The sequence below is a fragment of the Malus domestica genome, chromosome 07 (assembly GCF_042453785.1).
Source record: "Malus domestica chromosome 07, GDT2T_hap1".
In the NCBI taxonomy this organism is placed as follows: Eukaryota; Viridiplantae; Streptophyta; class Magnoliopsida; order Rosales; family Rosaceae; genus Malus; species Malus domestica.
Window position 1 is genome coordinate 6,725,521 of NC_091667.1, and position 17,072 is coordinate 6,742,592.

Genomic DNA, 17,072 nt, shown 5'->3' on the forward strand with positions numbered 1-17,072 from the left:
GGTCTGCCAAAACCCAGAAAACAAAAATCAATTACAAAACCCATATTATATTATTCAAAAATGCTTGAGTTGTGAAAAGGGTGGAGTTAGATGATAATAGTGAAAAGGAATGAAGTTTGATGGTCTGCAATTTCAACATCCAAAAGATGATGGAGTTTGACAATGAAGGGGAAAGTAGAGTGAGAGTGAGAGGGAGTTGGAGGGGCAGGAGAAAAAGATGGAGAGCTTTCGGGAGTGGGAGAGTTTCCTAGAAAAGGGAAGAAAAAAATGTAAAAGATAAGATTTAATTATTATTTTTATTATTTTAGTTATTTAGTCTGATACTGTACTAAATGTTTCACTAAGTTAGTCCAGCTTAGTATAGTTTAAGGAGTAATTAGGTTTTCATCCTTATTTTTACTACTCTATTGATTAAAACCTTATTACTTTTCAATTTTTGATCAAGGTCCTTTGTATTAATAATATCATTAATTATTTCAATAATAAAATATTTTTTATTTCTAAATATATTCATTTAATATTAAAAATATTACAATTAGTATATTTATATTTATGGCTAAATTTTTTATCATATATTTTTATTTTTAGTTTGTACCCATTTTTAATTTGCAACCCTTTTTTAATTTGTACCAATTTTCCTTTCAGTTTTAATTTGTACCCATATATTAATTTCTTTCTGTGCCCATATTTTTTAAAGTTTTATTTGTATTGTACCCATATTTTTTTATTTATTTGTACCCATTTTTATTTTTGCTAAATGTACCCATTTTGAAGAATGTACCCATGTTTTGATACAATAATTTTTTGGTTATTTTTTATGAATGTACCCATGTTTACACATACACACACACACAATAGTATATTTATATTTTAATATTTTTAATCCCACAAATTATGGTTTTTTATTTAAAATCTCATTACTATAAACAACTATAAATTTTAATTTTTAATTTAAAAAATATAGTAACGTACATAGAAATAAATTATCAATTAATTTCAGGGACTTGGATCAAAAATTGAAAACCAACAAGGTTTCAGTCAAAGACTATTCATAACTAGGGACCGCATCCAAAGTCTCCCATAGTTTAAACTAGTCTAACTTAGTCCCTGCAACTAGTCTAGTCCAAGACAGTTCGGTGCAACAAACGCATTCTAGTGTTACCAGGTCCTCACATCTTCAGTAAGCTTTACCTTGTTTTGGTCAGATTTCCGAGGGTGTTTCGACAAGTGGTTTAGTTAGTATGCAACATGTTTTACAAGCGGGTTTTGGCAGGGTGGGAAGGTTAGGGTTAAACCATTGCAAATGTTTGAGCATTTTTATCTGTTCTTACTAGCAGCGCTGTGTGTGCCTGCAAATTAGGTTTCAAAAGATTTGCAGGCTAAGTTACGAGCTGCAGACATGCACTTGGTGTGCTCGACTCGTAAAGCTCATGGCCATCACGTATTTTTCATGAGACAGCTTGAACTTGATTCTATACAGTTGATGAGAGAATGAAATCCTTTGTCCATTGTAATTCGTGTCGATCGCTCAACAAATATGTTTAGGTGGATATTGATTTGGCTTTTGCTCCTCATCAGTGTCCTGTTTTATGCTTTTTTTTTTTTTTTTGAGCAAGCAAGCAATATATAATGATGCTTTCTTCTTAATGAAAATCTGAAACCTCCAAAAGCAATATATAGAGTAAATTGTACAAATGGTCCCTCAACTTTAATCAAATTGGAGCAATGGTCCCTCAACTAAAAATTCATTACCATTGGTCCCTCAACTTATCAAAATGTGTAGCTATAGTCCTTTTCATCAATTTTGTCAAAATTTTGTAAAAATAAGCTATTTTGGAATGACCATTTATATAATTAGGGTCCCTTAACTCATCAAAGTGTATAATTATGGTTCTTTTCGTCAACTATGTCAAAAAATTTGTCAAAACGAGTTATATTGGAAGGACAATTGCTACAATTGGATTAAAGTTAAAGGACCATTTCTCCACTTGAATTAAAGTTCAGGGACCAATGGTAATGGATTTTTAGTTGAGGGACCATAGCTGCACGTTTTGATAAGTTGAGGGACCAAAGGTAATGAATTTTTAGTTGAGGGACCATTGCTCCAATTTGATTAAAGTTGAGGGACCATTTGTACAATTTACTCTAAAATAAAATCGTCTTTCACTTATGCACGGGGAGAGTTTTTACCTTTTCTTATTGAATTTCATATATTTAGCCATTCTAAATCCCAAATTTATTGAATAAAGAACAAAAAGGTTTGTAATACTCTATTATTCACTATAAAACATTTGTTTCTATTATATCTCACCTCTTACTTGAGTTTTAGGGTTTGCAAAGATTTTCGTACTTCTCTCTATTCAGTTTAATAATTATTTAAATACTATAGATGACACTATGCAACTGTTTCATTGCAATTCGTCAAGAATAATTTTGATTACTATGGATAGATAAAATTATCTATGCATATGTTAATTTTGACTACTTAATTATTTGGATAAATATTATGATGTTTTGCATTAGTAATTTTATAACCACTTCGTTTTTTTCTTCTTCTATACTTGTTTGAGGCCCCTCCTCACAAGAAATCTTGGCTCCGCCACTGGCCACCACTGCGAGAGAGAATTTTTGTCAAGCTTCCACTAATTGTATTTGTATTATTACTGGGTCACGACACACTGAAGAATTTCTCCACCACCACAATCCCTTGCAGTTCCATATGATCCCAACTACTCTCGGAGGAAGCTATTCACAGAGAGGAATGAAGCATGAACATTTCCAAATCACCAAATATTTTCTTGAAATCGACCTAAGGTTATATTTTCCCAAAAGGATTTGGTTATATGATAATGCAATTCTCTGGCTTTATACAATAGTAACAAAATACATAGAGACACGCGCAAGCATGCGCGCACACCCGCACACAAAGGCTGTAGATTGATTGGGGTGTCGGTTTTTTGACTTGTCGGTGGTTGAGTTTGGGGTTGTGGTTGAAGAAGAAACCATTGATGGACATGACTTGCATACTTTTCGAGTTTTATTTGTAGCTTGTTGACGCAGCGTGTTTGTTTGTGTGTTTTCCTCCTGTCAGCCTTTGCGTTTTGGCTCTTCTTGTTGTTGTTGTTTTCCCGGATTTTTTTCCTTGTACGTAACTTTGGCGTCTCTTTTCGCCCCTGGTTAATGGATTTTCCAGTTTATCAAAAGAGGATTACCACCGATTCTCCTCTTCCAAAAAACATTAGGCGCTAGTCGGGCGGCGGATAGGGACCTAGTGCCTAGGCAGACGTTTGGGCGGATTTATATAAATTTATTATATATCTTATTATCTATTTACATTTAAAAATAATAATACTTGTATGAATAATAAAAGAATGACAAAATGCAAAAATAAAAATAAAATAATACACTATATAGCACATTTAAAAGGGAATAAAAGTGCCAAATATATGTTTAAAAATCATTTAATTTTGAAAAAAAAACATTTGACCAAAAAAAAGAAAGTATTTAATCAACAATTTAAAACAATTACGTAAGAAAAGGGAGTGTGGAAACTAAGATGAATAACAGGGAAGGAGGTGGGGCACCATTAATACCATTTAGTTTTTAAGGTGCTAGCTGTCCCCTTCTTTATACGTATACAAGCAAATAGGATGCTAGGTGTCCTATTTTAATTGGATAATAGTTTAAAATATATTAAATATGAAAAAGTGAGACTTGATAGTGGGAAAGGGATGGTCACCTGGGGTGAGAATTGAAGAGAGAGAAACTGAATTTTCTCATTTCTTCTTCTTCCTCTCGTCTGCTTCGATGGAACTCAAAACCCAGAACATAGACGGTGCTTTGCATTCCTCCTTCCTTACTTTGAAAACAGAAAAAAGAAGTGAAACGCCCAGACCGCCTAGGCCATCCAGTCGCCCGCCTAGGTCATCCAAGTGCCATCCTAGCTGTCTCGGCGCCCACCTAATCCCTTCCCTGATTTTCCTTTCGATTATAGGTTAATCGCGATGGCTGACTGTCTCCTATTATGACTCGACTTTTAAAACACTGCTAATAACTAACTATTTAATCCACTAATATTATGACTCAACTTTAAAATAAAGTTAATTAAATATTTTAATTAATTAGGCGCATGTGAATGAAAAAGCCCCAAAACTTCTATAATTGAATGTGAAGTGATGTTTTTAACCCTTACTAATATGCTAATATCAGCCACTTAAATTCACTCTTGCGCGAAAAAACGACATTGCAGTTTCTATTTTGTGTGGATTCAAAAACTGCATTGCGATTTTTGTTTTGGTTAATCTCGTGGATGCTTGACCTGCTCTTAACTATGATAAATATGAGAAACAAAGACTATCCTTTGTTCAAGCATATTTACTTATTTATATTTGTTTTTAGAACCTTTATGTGCGAGACCTGTAAACGGGTCGGGTTTATTGGGTTTGGGTCGAGTTCAACCCGACCCGTTAAGTTAACGGGTCATCCGAACCCAACCTGTTAAACTAACGGGTCATCCGAATCCGACCCGTTAAGCTAACGGGTCACCCATTTCACCCATTAACACCCGTTAACAATTATTATTATTTTTTTTTGCATAAAGTTTATTTTTTGTTATTAGGACTTTACTAAAATTACTAAAATATCCTCAACTAACGGGTGCTAACGGGTGTTAACGGGTCCTAACGGATCTAACGGGTTGACCCAAAGTGACCCGTTATTTAACGGGTTGTTAACGGGTTCCCCCGTTAGCGACCCGACCCGTTAAGCATCCATCCAAATACAAATATTAACGGGTTGGGTCGGATCAGGTTAACAGATTGGGTCCAAAATGCCAGGCCTATGTGCGACAATACATGATCGGCCTATTCATAACTAGCGCTAACATATCCCACACTGGTTGTTTGTGTGGACATCTCTTATTTTTGTTTTTAAAATGGATAGAGAGAACGTGTCCTTCGCCTGCCCAATATGCTTTGTTACTTTTTGTATTGTTGTTTGGGCTCACCCGCTTTGGTAAATTAAAATTCATGAATGGGTGGTGCGCACACGAAAATAATAAATAAAATAATAATTTAATAAAATAGATCGCGTGCGAACCAACTATTCCTTTGTAAGGCAGGTAAACACCTCTCCCCTCCCGTCCTGCCGATTCATTCACCAACAACGAAACAAACAACCACGACAAAACCTCACCTCTCTCTCCCTCTCCTATTATCTTGTCAAAAGTCAGACGAACGGCGTCGTGTCGCGGCATGGCAGCACCGAAGCACAGCTCAGGTCGATCGACGTCTTTCATGGAGTCCACGACTTTCAGGGACTCTTCCGAGTCTGAGAAGATGGAGGCCACCGGCAGCTGGGACGCCCTCGACTGGACCATTGAGGTCGTCCCTTCTACCTCCACTCCTAGGGTTCTTTATCTATAAGTTTTCAATTTTTATTCCAATTTTGTTCCTCCTTCACTTTGGCCTCTGCTCTTAATCTTCAATTTCTGTTCAAATTTTGTTTTGCAGCCGGTTTCGCGGTCCGTTTCTCGGCCCGTTTCGCATGTGAAATTGGAGTGCCTGCTTGAAGCCGAGCAAGTCCAAGTTGAGGTACATTGAATTCTTGAATAATAAGCAGAAATAGTGATTTTTCTTATGCTAATAGTTTAATCATAATGTAATTCTTTTGTTCTTGTATTTTCAAATTCTCGGTTAATTATGCTTAGCTGTGGAGGATTTTCTTTGCAATTAACTACAACTACGAACAAATCAAAGATTGATGTAACGTGGCGTTTTCTGTTTTAAATAATGGCATGCTTGCAAAGTTTTCTGATATTCGAAGTTTACTTTTAGGGGTATGGAGTTGTTCTTGTTAATACAGATGAGGCGGGCACCTTGATAGTGACCAATTATCGTCTTCTATTCCTGGTATGTGATGTGCTGTGAATTTCATTCTAAAGTTTCATTCTGTTCGTTTTATGCATGGCCCGAGTAAAGTTCATGTTTGAAGAGGAGTAATTTTGGTAACAACGTAGTTCATGTTAGTAATGTGGCAATCTAGGGTGAGTTATCTTGGGAGAGTGAGTTTGAAACAGATGGGTTTGGGGAAGCTTAAAATTAGATATGTTGGTGCAGACGCTGTTATATATAAGGTCTGGAATTTACACGTTGGGCAGACTTGGGTGAGTATCTGTGCAATTGGTGCATACGATGAGAAGGAAGAAGGTGATGGTAGAATTAAAAACCAAAACAATGGAGGAGAAAAACCTTCAAGATTTGTTAATAAAAGATAAAGAAAAAGTCTTGCAGTGGGCATTGCATTTATTATATTTTCTGCTTGTTTATGTTACTGCTACTGAAATTTATAGCACATAAATTGTTCACGGTTTGAGGAATGTAAAACACATGGTAACATATTTAATCATCTGTAATTTGATGATGGTGATAGTGTTGGTGTTGTGTGTGTCCCACATTTATCCCCAGAATAGCTAATTTGATATTCTTACTGTTGTTTTTCAAGAGTGAGGGAACTAGGAATGTTATTGCACTTGGCACGATACCGTTGGCAACAATCGAGAAGTTCACCAAAATTGTAAGTTCTAATCTCCATGTATACACTTTTATTGTTGAAAAACAATTATTGTGATAAACTCGTTTGTGGTGCTCGAATCTCAAATACATTTGTATCTATAACCTTTCTACGAGTCTTGCGTCTTTGAAAGATGTAGAGATGAAATTAATTGAGGAGAGTTTACGGAGATGCCTGGTCACATATTTTTATCGTGAGTAGAGTGTTTTCATATTTATTATTACAAAGAACTATGAGCTTCATTACTTACATGGAAAAATAATTCCGGTTCTTGACTTTCATGCATTTACTAAACATGGGTATTGGAATTATTCAAATTATGACTTCCATGCGTTAACTAACTCATATGAATTTAAAAAAAAAAATGTGGGTTTCACATTAAAATTTGTTAAATACCAGAAAAATCAGGAATCATATCAACTACGGCGCCTAGTTGATCCCATACTCATTCCTTCTTTCCCTTTCTCTTCATGGCTTCCCCCATTCCAAGTAAGTAAACATAACATGTGTCGACATGAAATATTTGATTACAATTTTAAAATAAAAGATCTCCTCGTTCAAGTCCTTTCCACCTCCATCGAGTCATATCCTTCATGCTTTCCCAATTTGTTGTTCCACTTCTCAGGTGATCTACGAACAATACATCAGTGATCTGCCCATTTTGGTGCATGGTCTTTTTCTTTTTGCACCATTTATCTCTGTAGTCCTCTTCACATTTTTCTTTTCAGAGAATAAATTCCCTCTTTGCCATGTTTTGAGAGATGACAGAGCTTTAGGACAAATTAAATTTCCTTGGTTTGGTTCTCTCGAGTCTAATCTAGATGATTGAATGGACCCAACAAGAAAGACAAATTTATAAATGTCTGCTAGTCTTAATTTTTCAATATTGTTTTTCACCAGTTAGTGTTTTTCTTTTGGATGTGGAAATAGCCACTTCATTGTATTTATTTGACTTTGTAGGTTGTAAAGAATCAGCCAACCCCTCGTCAATCCGAAAAGATTCCATCAAGAAGACTTCTTCAGGTCATTGGTAAGACTTGTGTGAAGTACTTATGTAAATGACAATGTATATGAATTCTTTTTGTTATCGTGTGAGGTTCAGTATCATTCGACAATTGTTTTAGGAAGAGACGTGTGGATTCTTGGTTAGATCTTAACTAATTCAGTCCAGTTTCAATTTCAATAGTAGTTTATAGATTCTTGGAAATGTCTACTAAGCCATATAGAAATCCTCAAGGCTACTAAATTATGGATCGTCGTTGCAATAACATGGTTATCTGGCTTAGTGCTGCTAAATATTGATGGTTTTATAAGGCTAAAATTCTCCCCATTGTTTGCTTTGATTTTCTCAAACAGTTCTTGTTCACATTTCCATCCAAATATTTATACTTTGCAGGTAAAGACATGAGGACCATTGTCTTTGGGTTTCGTCCTAAAACAAGGCAGGTAAATTATTATTGTGAATACTTCTCGATACTTTTGCATTGTGGTTCACTTCAGTATATATCTTTTAAAGGTTTTGTATCTTAATATTATGATGAAAGGCTATCTATAGTTTTGCAAATGTTGTGACGAAACTGAACATCGCTCTCAAAAACCAATTTAGTCAATTTATGACCACACTTTTCTTTTTTATGACAAATTGCACTCGTAATATCCTTGAATGCTCTTCATTATATTGAATGTTTAACTGATAGTAGTCTAGTCATCATAAATAAAGAACACTTGCAGTTTATTATAGGTGAAACCAATCTTAAAATTATGGTTAGAAGTGAATGCCAACAGTCGACACCGGGGGTGGACTATCCTTTCACCATGTCATGAAAAGTGAGGCTTTAGCTTCAACTCTCACGAAACAGAGCAGAAGTCGAGTTGTATGTTGGGCAGTCTCATCAATACTTTGATGGAAATAAATGCAGCTAAAGCTGCAACCACAACAGCTAAACCAAATTCATTATTGTTATTAGTAGCTGCACAGGGGGAGCAGCACGTCTTGTCCACATGTGTAGAATAAAGTATTATGTATATAGTACTATACAATAATAACTTGAGAGAATAAGTGATCCATATACTTGCTTTCTTGTGTCTATACTTTATGCCTATAACCTTGACGAATCTCGCTGGTGTGTCTCGAAGCATAAAAGGTTTTCAATATCATGGTGAATTCATTTTGTTACTTATTGCTTTTAAAGTTGTGAACAGCTGTCTAACATGGGTATTTAAAACAAAACAAAAAACTTGCAGAGACGTGCAATATTTGATGCATTATCAAGTTGTACAAAGCCAACAAGTCTGTGGGATCTTTATGCTTTTGTTTCTGGACCTTCCAAATTTGGTAACACCAACCCAAAGGTGCGGTTACTAAATGAGTATTTTCGGCTTCTTGGGAAAGGGTCCTTACGTGCATCTATGAATATGATTGAAGATGGGTCATTCACATTTTCTAATGATTTGTGGAGGATAAGTAGCATAAATTCCAGCTATATCATGTGCCAGAGTTATCCATTTGCCTTGATGGTTCCAAAATCCATAACGTAAGAGTTTAGGATCCATCATTTTATACTTCTGTCTTACGTTTTTCAGGTTTAATTAGTCTTACTTCATTGACTTTAGAACTATGCAACTAATAATTATTTCATGGTTGCTGACGCTAGTGATGAAGAAGTGCTTCAAGCTTCCAACTTTCGAGCAAGAGGTCGCTTGCCTGTAGTTACATGGTGTCATCCAAGTATGCAATAAGTCTCCTTGTTGCCATCAAATCAAATCCGTTTTCTCATTTTCACCAAAAATAAGTCCTTTTGCTGCTCCTTTTGTTATACTACTCATACTTGTGTTCTAATAACTTTGACAACTTACAGAAACGGGAGCAGTTCTTGCACGGTCATCCCAACCCTTAGTTGGTCTCATGATGAATATGAGGAGGTAATATAATCTATCTTTTGAAAATGAAATCTCCTCTCATATTGCACACACACAGAGAGTAGATATACATGACTGTCAAGAGGCCACCCTGAAAAGGAAATGATATCATACATATTTAGTTGGTTTACTTTTAATTCTTGGAATTTAGAGCACCTATATATTATCATATTTTTTGCATGATTTGTTATGCAATTGGTGATGATCCACATATCCACATGTGTTGATTTGTCTGCAGTAACACAGATGAAAAGATTGTTGCTGCACTTTGCACTCAACTTGCTGGTACAAGAGTTAAAAGGAGGTAAGTGATAGTTTTGTTCAACTTGTTGCTTTGTACTTTTATCTATGTTATTTTTTCACGTTCAGTTATTTTTGTTGCATCTATTTATTAATGACTTAGTATTGTCAATGTTGCAATACAACAAGCATTAAGAAGTGTTAATAATAAGGGCTAATTACATTTCACACCCTCCATGTTTGGGGTGATTTTCAAAATGGGCCACGAGGTTTCAATTTTCTCACATTGCCCCCATAAGGTTTTGAAATTGTATCAATTTACACCTTTTGTCTAATGAATTATTTGAATCATAATTAAACTGATGGCATGGTGAACATGAAACCTGTAATTGCTATGACATGTAAGCCACATTTGCACCATATTGACTAAAATACTCATCAACTTAATGGATATTTAGACTTTCAAATATCCAAAAAAAGGTGTAAATTGATACAATTTCAAAACCTATGGGGCAATGTGAGAAAATTGAAACCTAATGGTCCATTTTAAAAATAATCTCAAACCTTGATGGTGTAAAATGTAGTTAACCCTAATAATAATCATAATAACAGTTAAAAAAAAAGAATATTCCCTTTAATAGGTGGTTAAACAGTCTATGTCCTTGATGCTCACTCTTGTCATTTATTTCTTTTCTTATTCCACAATTTTTTTATGCTTATGATAGTTTACGGTTCAACAAGTGGATGTTGTGTTAATCATTTTTCTGATAATTTAGTTAGGTTGTATCGTTCCAGAACATTTATATCTTATGAAATGATTGATTTCCAGGAAGTTATATATAGCCGATGCAAGGCCTCGAAAAAATGCTCTAGCTAATGGTGCTATGGGAGGTGGCTCTGAGTCATCTTCACATTATTCTCAATCTGAGGTATCTCTAACTTTTAGATTTTTTATTTATGCATCTTTGGCTGTGTAATATCATAATTATATAACTTCCTATTTCTTTTCTTTTGGGGTGTATCAGATAGTTTTCTTTGGGATAGACAACATACATGCAATGAGAGAGAGCTTTGCCAGACTCAGAGACTATTTAGACACTCATGGTGCAGCTTCATCGGATGGAATGTCATCTTTCTTGGTTAGTCTAGCTATCTTATGAATATCTGGGCTCTTTATCCGTGTTAAATTGTGGTTCTAAGTTTTTATTTTTTTTTATTTTTTATTTTTTTTATTTTGATGGCTATAAAGTATGCTGTATTAATTGATAATAGCTGCATGTTTTTTTGTTCAAAGGTAAAAGTTACTCTTAGTGGTTGGTAGAGTCAGTATGTGAGAGCGCAATATGTGTGTATGTGTGTAGTACTAGAAAAATACTTCCATGAATAAAAGTGAACATTACTAAACAGGGAACATGTTGTTTACACGGAAACAGAGCAAAAACGGTCTAACATTGCATGAATGAAAACTAAAAGACGCCACTCTGATCTATAAGGCCTCAGGTCTACAAGTGAAGGCTATATATTTATTCCCTAGAAGTAAGATTTTTAAACTCTGCAACATGTATGGTTTTTAGTTTTTACCAAAGGGGAGTTATTTATATACAAAGGTTTCAATTCCAAAAGTAGATGGATTATTTCTGAGTGAATGGAAGTTTGGGGATCTCAAAGGTTGTGAACCTGTGGCCCCCATGTGTCCAAAGTGTCTTTGTTAACTTATCTCGAGACTTGCTAAGAAGCATGGTTAAAATGTGAATATTTGTCTTTTGAGAAGAAAAATATCTAATTAAATATTAATATTGTTGAAAGTATTTACAATGAAAAGAAAAAAAAAAGAGGAAGGGAAGATCAAGTTTGTTATGGCCTTTTTTTTCTCAATTTAATAAATGAAGAATGTTGTGTTTGATGTGGGAGAGAAGAACACACGTTTTATACTTGTTAATATTAACAGAGACATGGTGGATGGACTTGGGGTGGAGGTAACCTAAGCAGTATGTCTGCTTCAGTGTCAACACTGGGGGACAGTGGTTGGTTAATACATGTTCAAAGTGTCTTGGCTGGTTCTGCTTGGATTGCTGCTCGTGTTGCTTTGGAGTCGGCATCAGTGCTTGTACATTGTAGGTAAGGTCTACTATACCTGTACTTCATCAAACTGGCATGATGGTTCAGTTTTTCCATTTTTGGTGTTTTAACCTCTAATTTGCAATTCTTTTGTTAAGTGATGGATGGGACAGAACCACTCAGCTGATTTCACTTGCCAATTTGTTGCTTGATCCATACTATCGGACTTTAACTGGGTTTCAGGTATTTGCTGGACATACTTGGAAAGATGCCCTGATTTATGATGCTAGTTTTTCTTAGATTTCATGGGTAAAAACCCCTATAAGATAAACTCATTTATGTTAAAAGGAGTGCATTTCTTCTTTTGTTCTGTGGGCTGTTCTTCTGCAGTTTTGACGCTGGAGTGTCTATTGCATTTCTTCTTTTGTTCTGTGGGTTGTCGTCCTTGTGTCTAACTGTCTAGGACTCTTATATTTCTTTACATAATAAGTGAGGGGCCCATTTGTAGAAGGCAATCAAACCACACTCAGACATTTTTTTTCTCGCTTGATTTGGCTTTTAGACAAAAGAATGACTTGAACTGTTTAAGTTTTAATATGGTAATGTTTCAAAAATTGAAACGTTGATTTCCTTTTTTAAAGATTCCCGAAACCTAGGGTGTATGTTGTAAGTAGATATTTAAAAATATTACAGAGTTTGCATTTTTTATTTTGAAGTCACTATAAAATATAATTATGTGCTTTGATGCAGGCACTGGTTGAGAAAGATTGGTTAGCATTTGGTCACCCATTCGCAGATCGAGTTGGCATGCCAGCTGTAATGGGAAGTGGCAACATGCCTTCTGAATTGACGAGGCAGGCCTCTGCTCCGGTTCTCCAGTCATCACCCAGTCGCCATTCATCAGCGTCTCAGGCGCCTACTTCTCATGCACAGAATTCAAATGACTATTCTCCCATATTTCTGCAGGTACACATTGTTATATTGGTACATTATTACTGCGTTAAATTTCAACTCACTATTCTTATACTTGTAGAATCTGAGGAACTCATTCATCATATTAACGTAAATCAATTGATCGACACAAGTAGAACACAATAAAATTAAGGATATATGGTCAAGTCTCTTGTTGGCTTCATCATCTCCATCTTCCTCAATCACAAATCTTTTTGTCGAACCAGGGACAGGGAGAGTGTTTTGGTTGTTTAAACTATTTTTCTGAAAATTCCATTGCCCCGTTACAAATGTCAAAATAGGTTCTTGTGGTTTAAGCAATTTTTCTCATGTGATTTACTTCTAAACAAATTTTAGTTAAATGTTCAACTTTCATCATTTCGTGTAACTTGGAAACCACCTGTGGGTCATGTATATGGGCATTATAGTACTTTTATATCCAATCCCACATAATCATCTGGAATCACGATAGTTTCACTCCACATAAACCCAAAAAATCTTTGTTTCAAGTCTCTAGTTTACCGAAAAAGTTGTTTCAGATACCAAGTTATCAAGTGAGATTGTATACAGAAAAATTATAATGCTCTTGCACGTGAACGTGACGTTATGCGAATTGACAAAAACTGAACAATTGACCAAAATTGGTTTTTTAAATAAATCATAAGGGAAAAATTGACACAATCGGAACCAAGGTAGTTAAAGTAACAGTTAACATTAACCACAAGGACCATTTGTGACTTTTGGCCTTTTCAAAAATAGTCAATCTTTCTGACCCCATTTTTTTAAAGGAAGTTGCAAAAAGATCCAAATTGTATCCTTGACTGTATCCAGTCAACTTCCAATTTTCTGTCAAGTTTGTCCTTTCCACCTGAAATGATGCCAAGTGTTTAATTTTGAGGAATGGTCTGAGATTGCAATTGAGAGCATTTGCACCGGAACTGTTTTTTTTTCTTCTTCCACTGTATGAGTCACTAATCCTAGGCGTTTCTGATGCAGTGGGTTGATTGTGTTTCACAATTGTTGCGGATGTATCCTTTTGCTTTTGAGTTTTCTTCGGTATGCATCCTTCTTTCATAAGTGCACTCATTTCTCTTTTTGATGAAACTGCTCACAAATGCAGTTCAATTTGTCACCGAACACCTTTATTTGTTTTTCTAATGTTTCTTTGTGGTCAGGTAACAATAGTTCATTAAAGTTTCCACTATTTTGTGATCTAGGCATTTCTGGTGGATCTATTGGACTGTGTTCTATCGTGTCGCTTTGGAAACTTCTTATGTAATAGGTAAGAAATTTGATATAGCGTGTTTCGCATCTCTGTTGAGAATATCGCGTTTAAGAATGGGAAAAATAGAACAAACTCCAGAAATCGAAAAACAAATAACCAAGATAAATAACACCAAGAATTTACGTGGTTCGACAATATGTGCATACGTCCACAGGACAGCAACAACAATCTTTCACTTTATCAATAATGAGTACAACCAATAATCTTGCCAAATCTCTAGAACTAGGACTTGACGAAAAACCTGAAAGAACAAGAAATACTCTCTTTTCTTTTCTCTCGCACACACTTTACAATATTCTCTCACTCTAATCCCTTGAGTGGTATACAATTTATTGTTTTGCTACCTCAAATTGAAAACTGGTACAATAGCCCCTTTATATAGACATAATAAAGGTCTTCTTCAATAAGGATTATTAATCCTAATTGGAATCTAGTTATGAATCCTACTCCAATTGAGAAACTAACTCCAAATGGGTAAACAATTCCAATTGGGAAAACAATTTAATCCTCTAAGACTATAATTCCTTATAGACTTGGGACAACTTATCGTGGGCTGGAAAAACCTAACAATCTCCTCTCGAAAAACAAGTGGCTCATGGAAAATTGTGCTCAATTTGATCGAATAGTTGACCCAGAAACTTTGATGTACACTATTATTCAATACTTCTTCCTGATTGCTCATGTATTTCAGTGAAAGGGAGAGGCAGCAATGTGGTGTACCCGATGCTTGTGGATGCATGTGGGTATATTTTGCTGATTTACGTGCTTCGCAGGGAAGTTCTCATGTGCACTATAACTACTTATATGATCCCTTGAAACACGATGGTCCACTGTTACCTCCAGCAGCAGCTTTAGCACCAACTCTTTGGCCTCAATTCCATCTTCGTTGGGCTTGTTCCTCAGAGGCTCAAGTTGGAGGGGTTGAAGCTCAATTTAGGCAAATGGATGTTAAATTCTCTGAACTACAAAAGGTACTAATACTTCTGGCTTCTAAATCTTTCCTCTGTATAGTCTCTCTAGCTTTTTTCTTTTTAACCAATTTTTTTCAACAGGGCAAGTTCTTGATCTTGCTCTACAGCTTGCAAATGCGTCATGTTGGTTACGTCGTCTTTTAGGTTGCCTAATATTTTCGTGTACTAGAAACTCAAGAATAAGGCCCTTTTTGGTCTCTAGGAAAACTGAAAAAACCAACTGAATCAAGATCCTAGCTAAAACTGGAGCAAGAATGCATACAAACTGAATTAGGAAATGGAAACAAAAACACAATTTGAAACATTTGTGTTTAATCTTTTATTTATAATCTCTATTCAGTTGCTATTGCTCACGGTGTCAGCCAAAACTTTATACCGTAGGTTGTTATTTATTGCTTGGATTGTAGGTCAATTATTTGGTAAATAAACCTGAGTAAAATACGTACTTGTGTCAAGCAGGTCCTTTTAAGGCCAACCAAAAGAAAACAACTGTTTGTTTCTGTTTTTGGTTGCAAGTTATGTTGGCTAGATGTATCACCATCCCTAATTCCCGCTGATCCCATTAAACAAGGATACAAAGAGGGGTTGGTATATTCGATAAATTTTTACTTATTGACAAGCTTAATATGTTTGTGGAAGATGGTGGTTTATGTTTCTTACATCTCTGATATTTTGTTTCCCAAACTTAAATGGCATGTTACATTTGCTTATGCGACTTAAATAATAACATTTTACGTTGGTTATGTCGAAAACTCCTTCCAGGAAAAAGAAATGGCAGAAAGGAAAGCTAAAGAAATCGCCACCTTAATGGAATCATTAACCGCAGAATTGCAAAATGAGAAGCAAGTTAGCAGCTCAGCTAAGCAGATGGCCAAGAGGGCAAGCAGGGAAAGTGACGCCATAAAGCGAGCTGTACAGTCACTGGGATGCAAGGTCCACTTTTCAAACAGTGGAGATTGCACCGTTGGCATCGAAAGCAGCCAAATTGCATCTTCGCAGAAATTACCTTATTATTTAAAAAGAGAAGCGGATGGCACCATGCAGCGTGATGAGAAATCAGACCTCTCTCTTTCAATCACAGTTATGGCAGATGACGATGCTTCCGTCAACCCAATTGGCCGAGTATGTGAAACGTTATGCCCGTTAGGCATGCGAGATGGGGGCTGCCGGTGGCCGGATGCTGGTTGTGCTCAATTGGGTAGCCAATTTCTCGGACTAAAGGTTAACTACGAGGCATTTGATAAACTTTCTATTTATGATAGCTATTTCCAGCCGAAATAATACTAAATAAATTTGGAGCTTTCTTTGGACGTACCAAACCAAACTCACTACTCCCGCAACGTTATCCCTGTGGAAATTCCCGTATAGAGTTCAAATTTTCTTTTAGTATAGTTCCAAGATTATTTGTAGCATGCCAGAAAGTGAACACGAAGAACGACGAAGGACGGACCCGATAATTGAAGAAGGGTCTCGAGATGTATTGTACAGAGGATGTAAAGTTGGCTGAGGACCATTTCTATCATATAGACAGGTCTTTGTAGCGGCGAAAGGAAAAACCAGAACGGCGCAAGGTCTGGTGTATATATGGTCAGTCGTCTACTTCTCATTACATTATTGTTTGGTGCTCGTATGGTTAACTGTAAAGGTTGCAATTAATCTCCTAAACAAGGTTAGTTTTCGATGCGATTTATGTATTGTTACATTATTTTGATTTCGCAATTCCACAGTGGAAGCGCAGCTAATGAACTCCACAACCGTCGGTGATGCACGACGGTGAGCGTTGCAGAAAGCCGGTTATCTGTAAAACACGAAACTGCTTGAAAACAGGCGATCGCTTAATCCACAGACGAAAACAAACCCAGCACAAGAGCATACCAATGGCTGGTCATTTACCATAGTAAAATACCTGTGGCAACCAAATTAAGATATCCAATTTATCCTGTTATAAATAAATAGGCAGGCAATTAAACGGTGAAAGGCAATCGATCACCTCATCCGCAACTTCTCAACCATGGACAAGCCGCCCCCTTCCGGCGAATCCCATGACGGTGAATCCGTCATCAGCAGCCTCCAGGAAT

The 17,072-nt window shown here is 35.9% G+C and overlaps 1 protein-coding gene and 1 long non-coding RNA gene across 3 annotated transcripts; one reads left to right on the forward strand and one right to left on the reverse strand.

Moving 5' to 3' along the window:
• Positions 1 to 2,775: 2,775 nt before the first annotated feature.
• On the reverse strand, positions 2,776 to 4,012 carry LOC139197581 (uncharacterized). Its single transcript, XR_011583076.1, has 2 exons — positions 3,740 to 4,012; positions 2,776 to 3,275 (listed from the first exon to the last, which is right to left on the reverse strand). It is a non-coding gene; the product is annotated as an uncharacterized lncRNA (long non-coding RNA).
• Positions 4,013 to 4,961: 949 nt separating this feature from the next.
• On the forward strand, positions 4,962 to 16,680 carry LOC103402788 (phosphatidylinositol-3-phosphatase myotubularin-1-like). Of its 2 annotated transcripts, XM_029105402.2 has the most exons (20): positions 5,107 to 5,381; positions 5,511 to 5,591; positions 5,835 to 5,909; positions 6,502 to 6,573; positions 6,970 to 7,059; positions 7,531 to 7,600; positions 7,967 to 8,016; positions 8,815 to 9,104; positions 9,225 to 9,298; positions 9,429 to 9,492; positions 9,728 to 9,793; positions 10,559 to 10,658; positions 10,755 to 10,868; positions 11,678 to 11,847; positions 11,946 to 12,030; positions 12,538 to 12,753; positions 13,735 to 13,794; positions 13,956 to 14,020; positions 14,715 to 14,994; positions 15,757 to 16,680. In XM_029105402.2, the coding sequence occupies exons 1-20, from the start codon at positions 5,253 to 5,255 to the stop codon at positions 16,273 to 16,275; spliced, it is 2,670 nt and encodes an 889-aa protein (XP_028961235.2). In that variant the 5' UTR covers positions 5,107 to 5,252; the 3' UTR covers positions 16,276 to 16,680. The 2 variants fall into 2 exon arrangements, with proteins under 2 accessions (XP_008339768.3, XP_028961235.2); XM_008341546.4 differs by lacking the exon at positions 6,970 to 7,059 and having other exon boundaries at positions 4,962 to 5,381.
• The last annotated feature ends 392 nt before the right edge of the window (positions 16,681 to 17,072 follow it).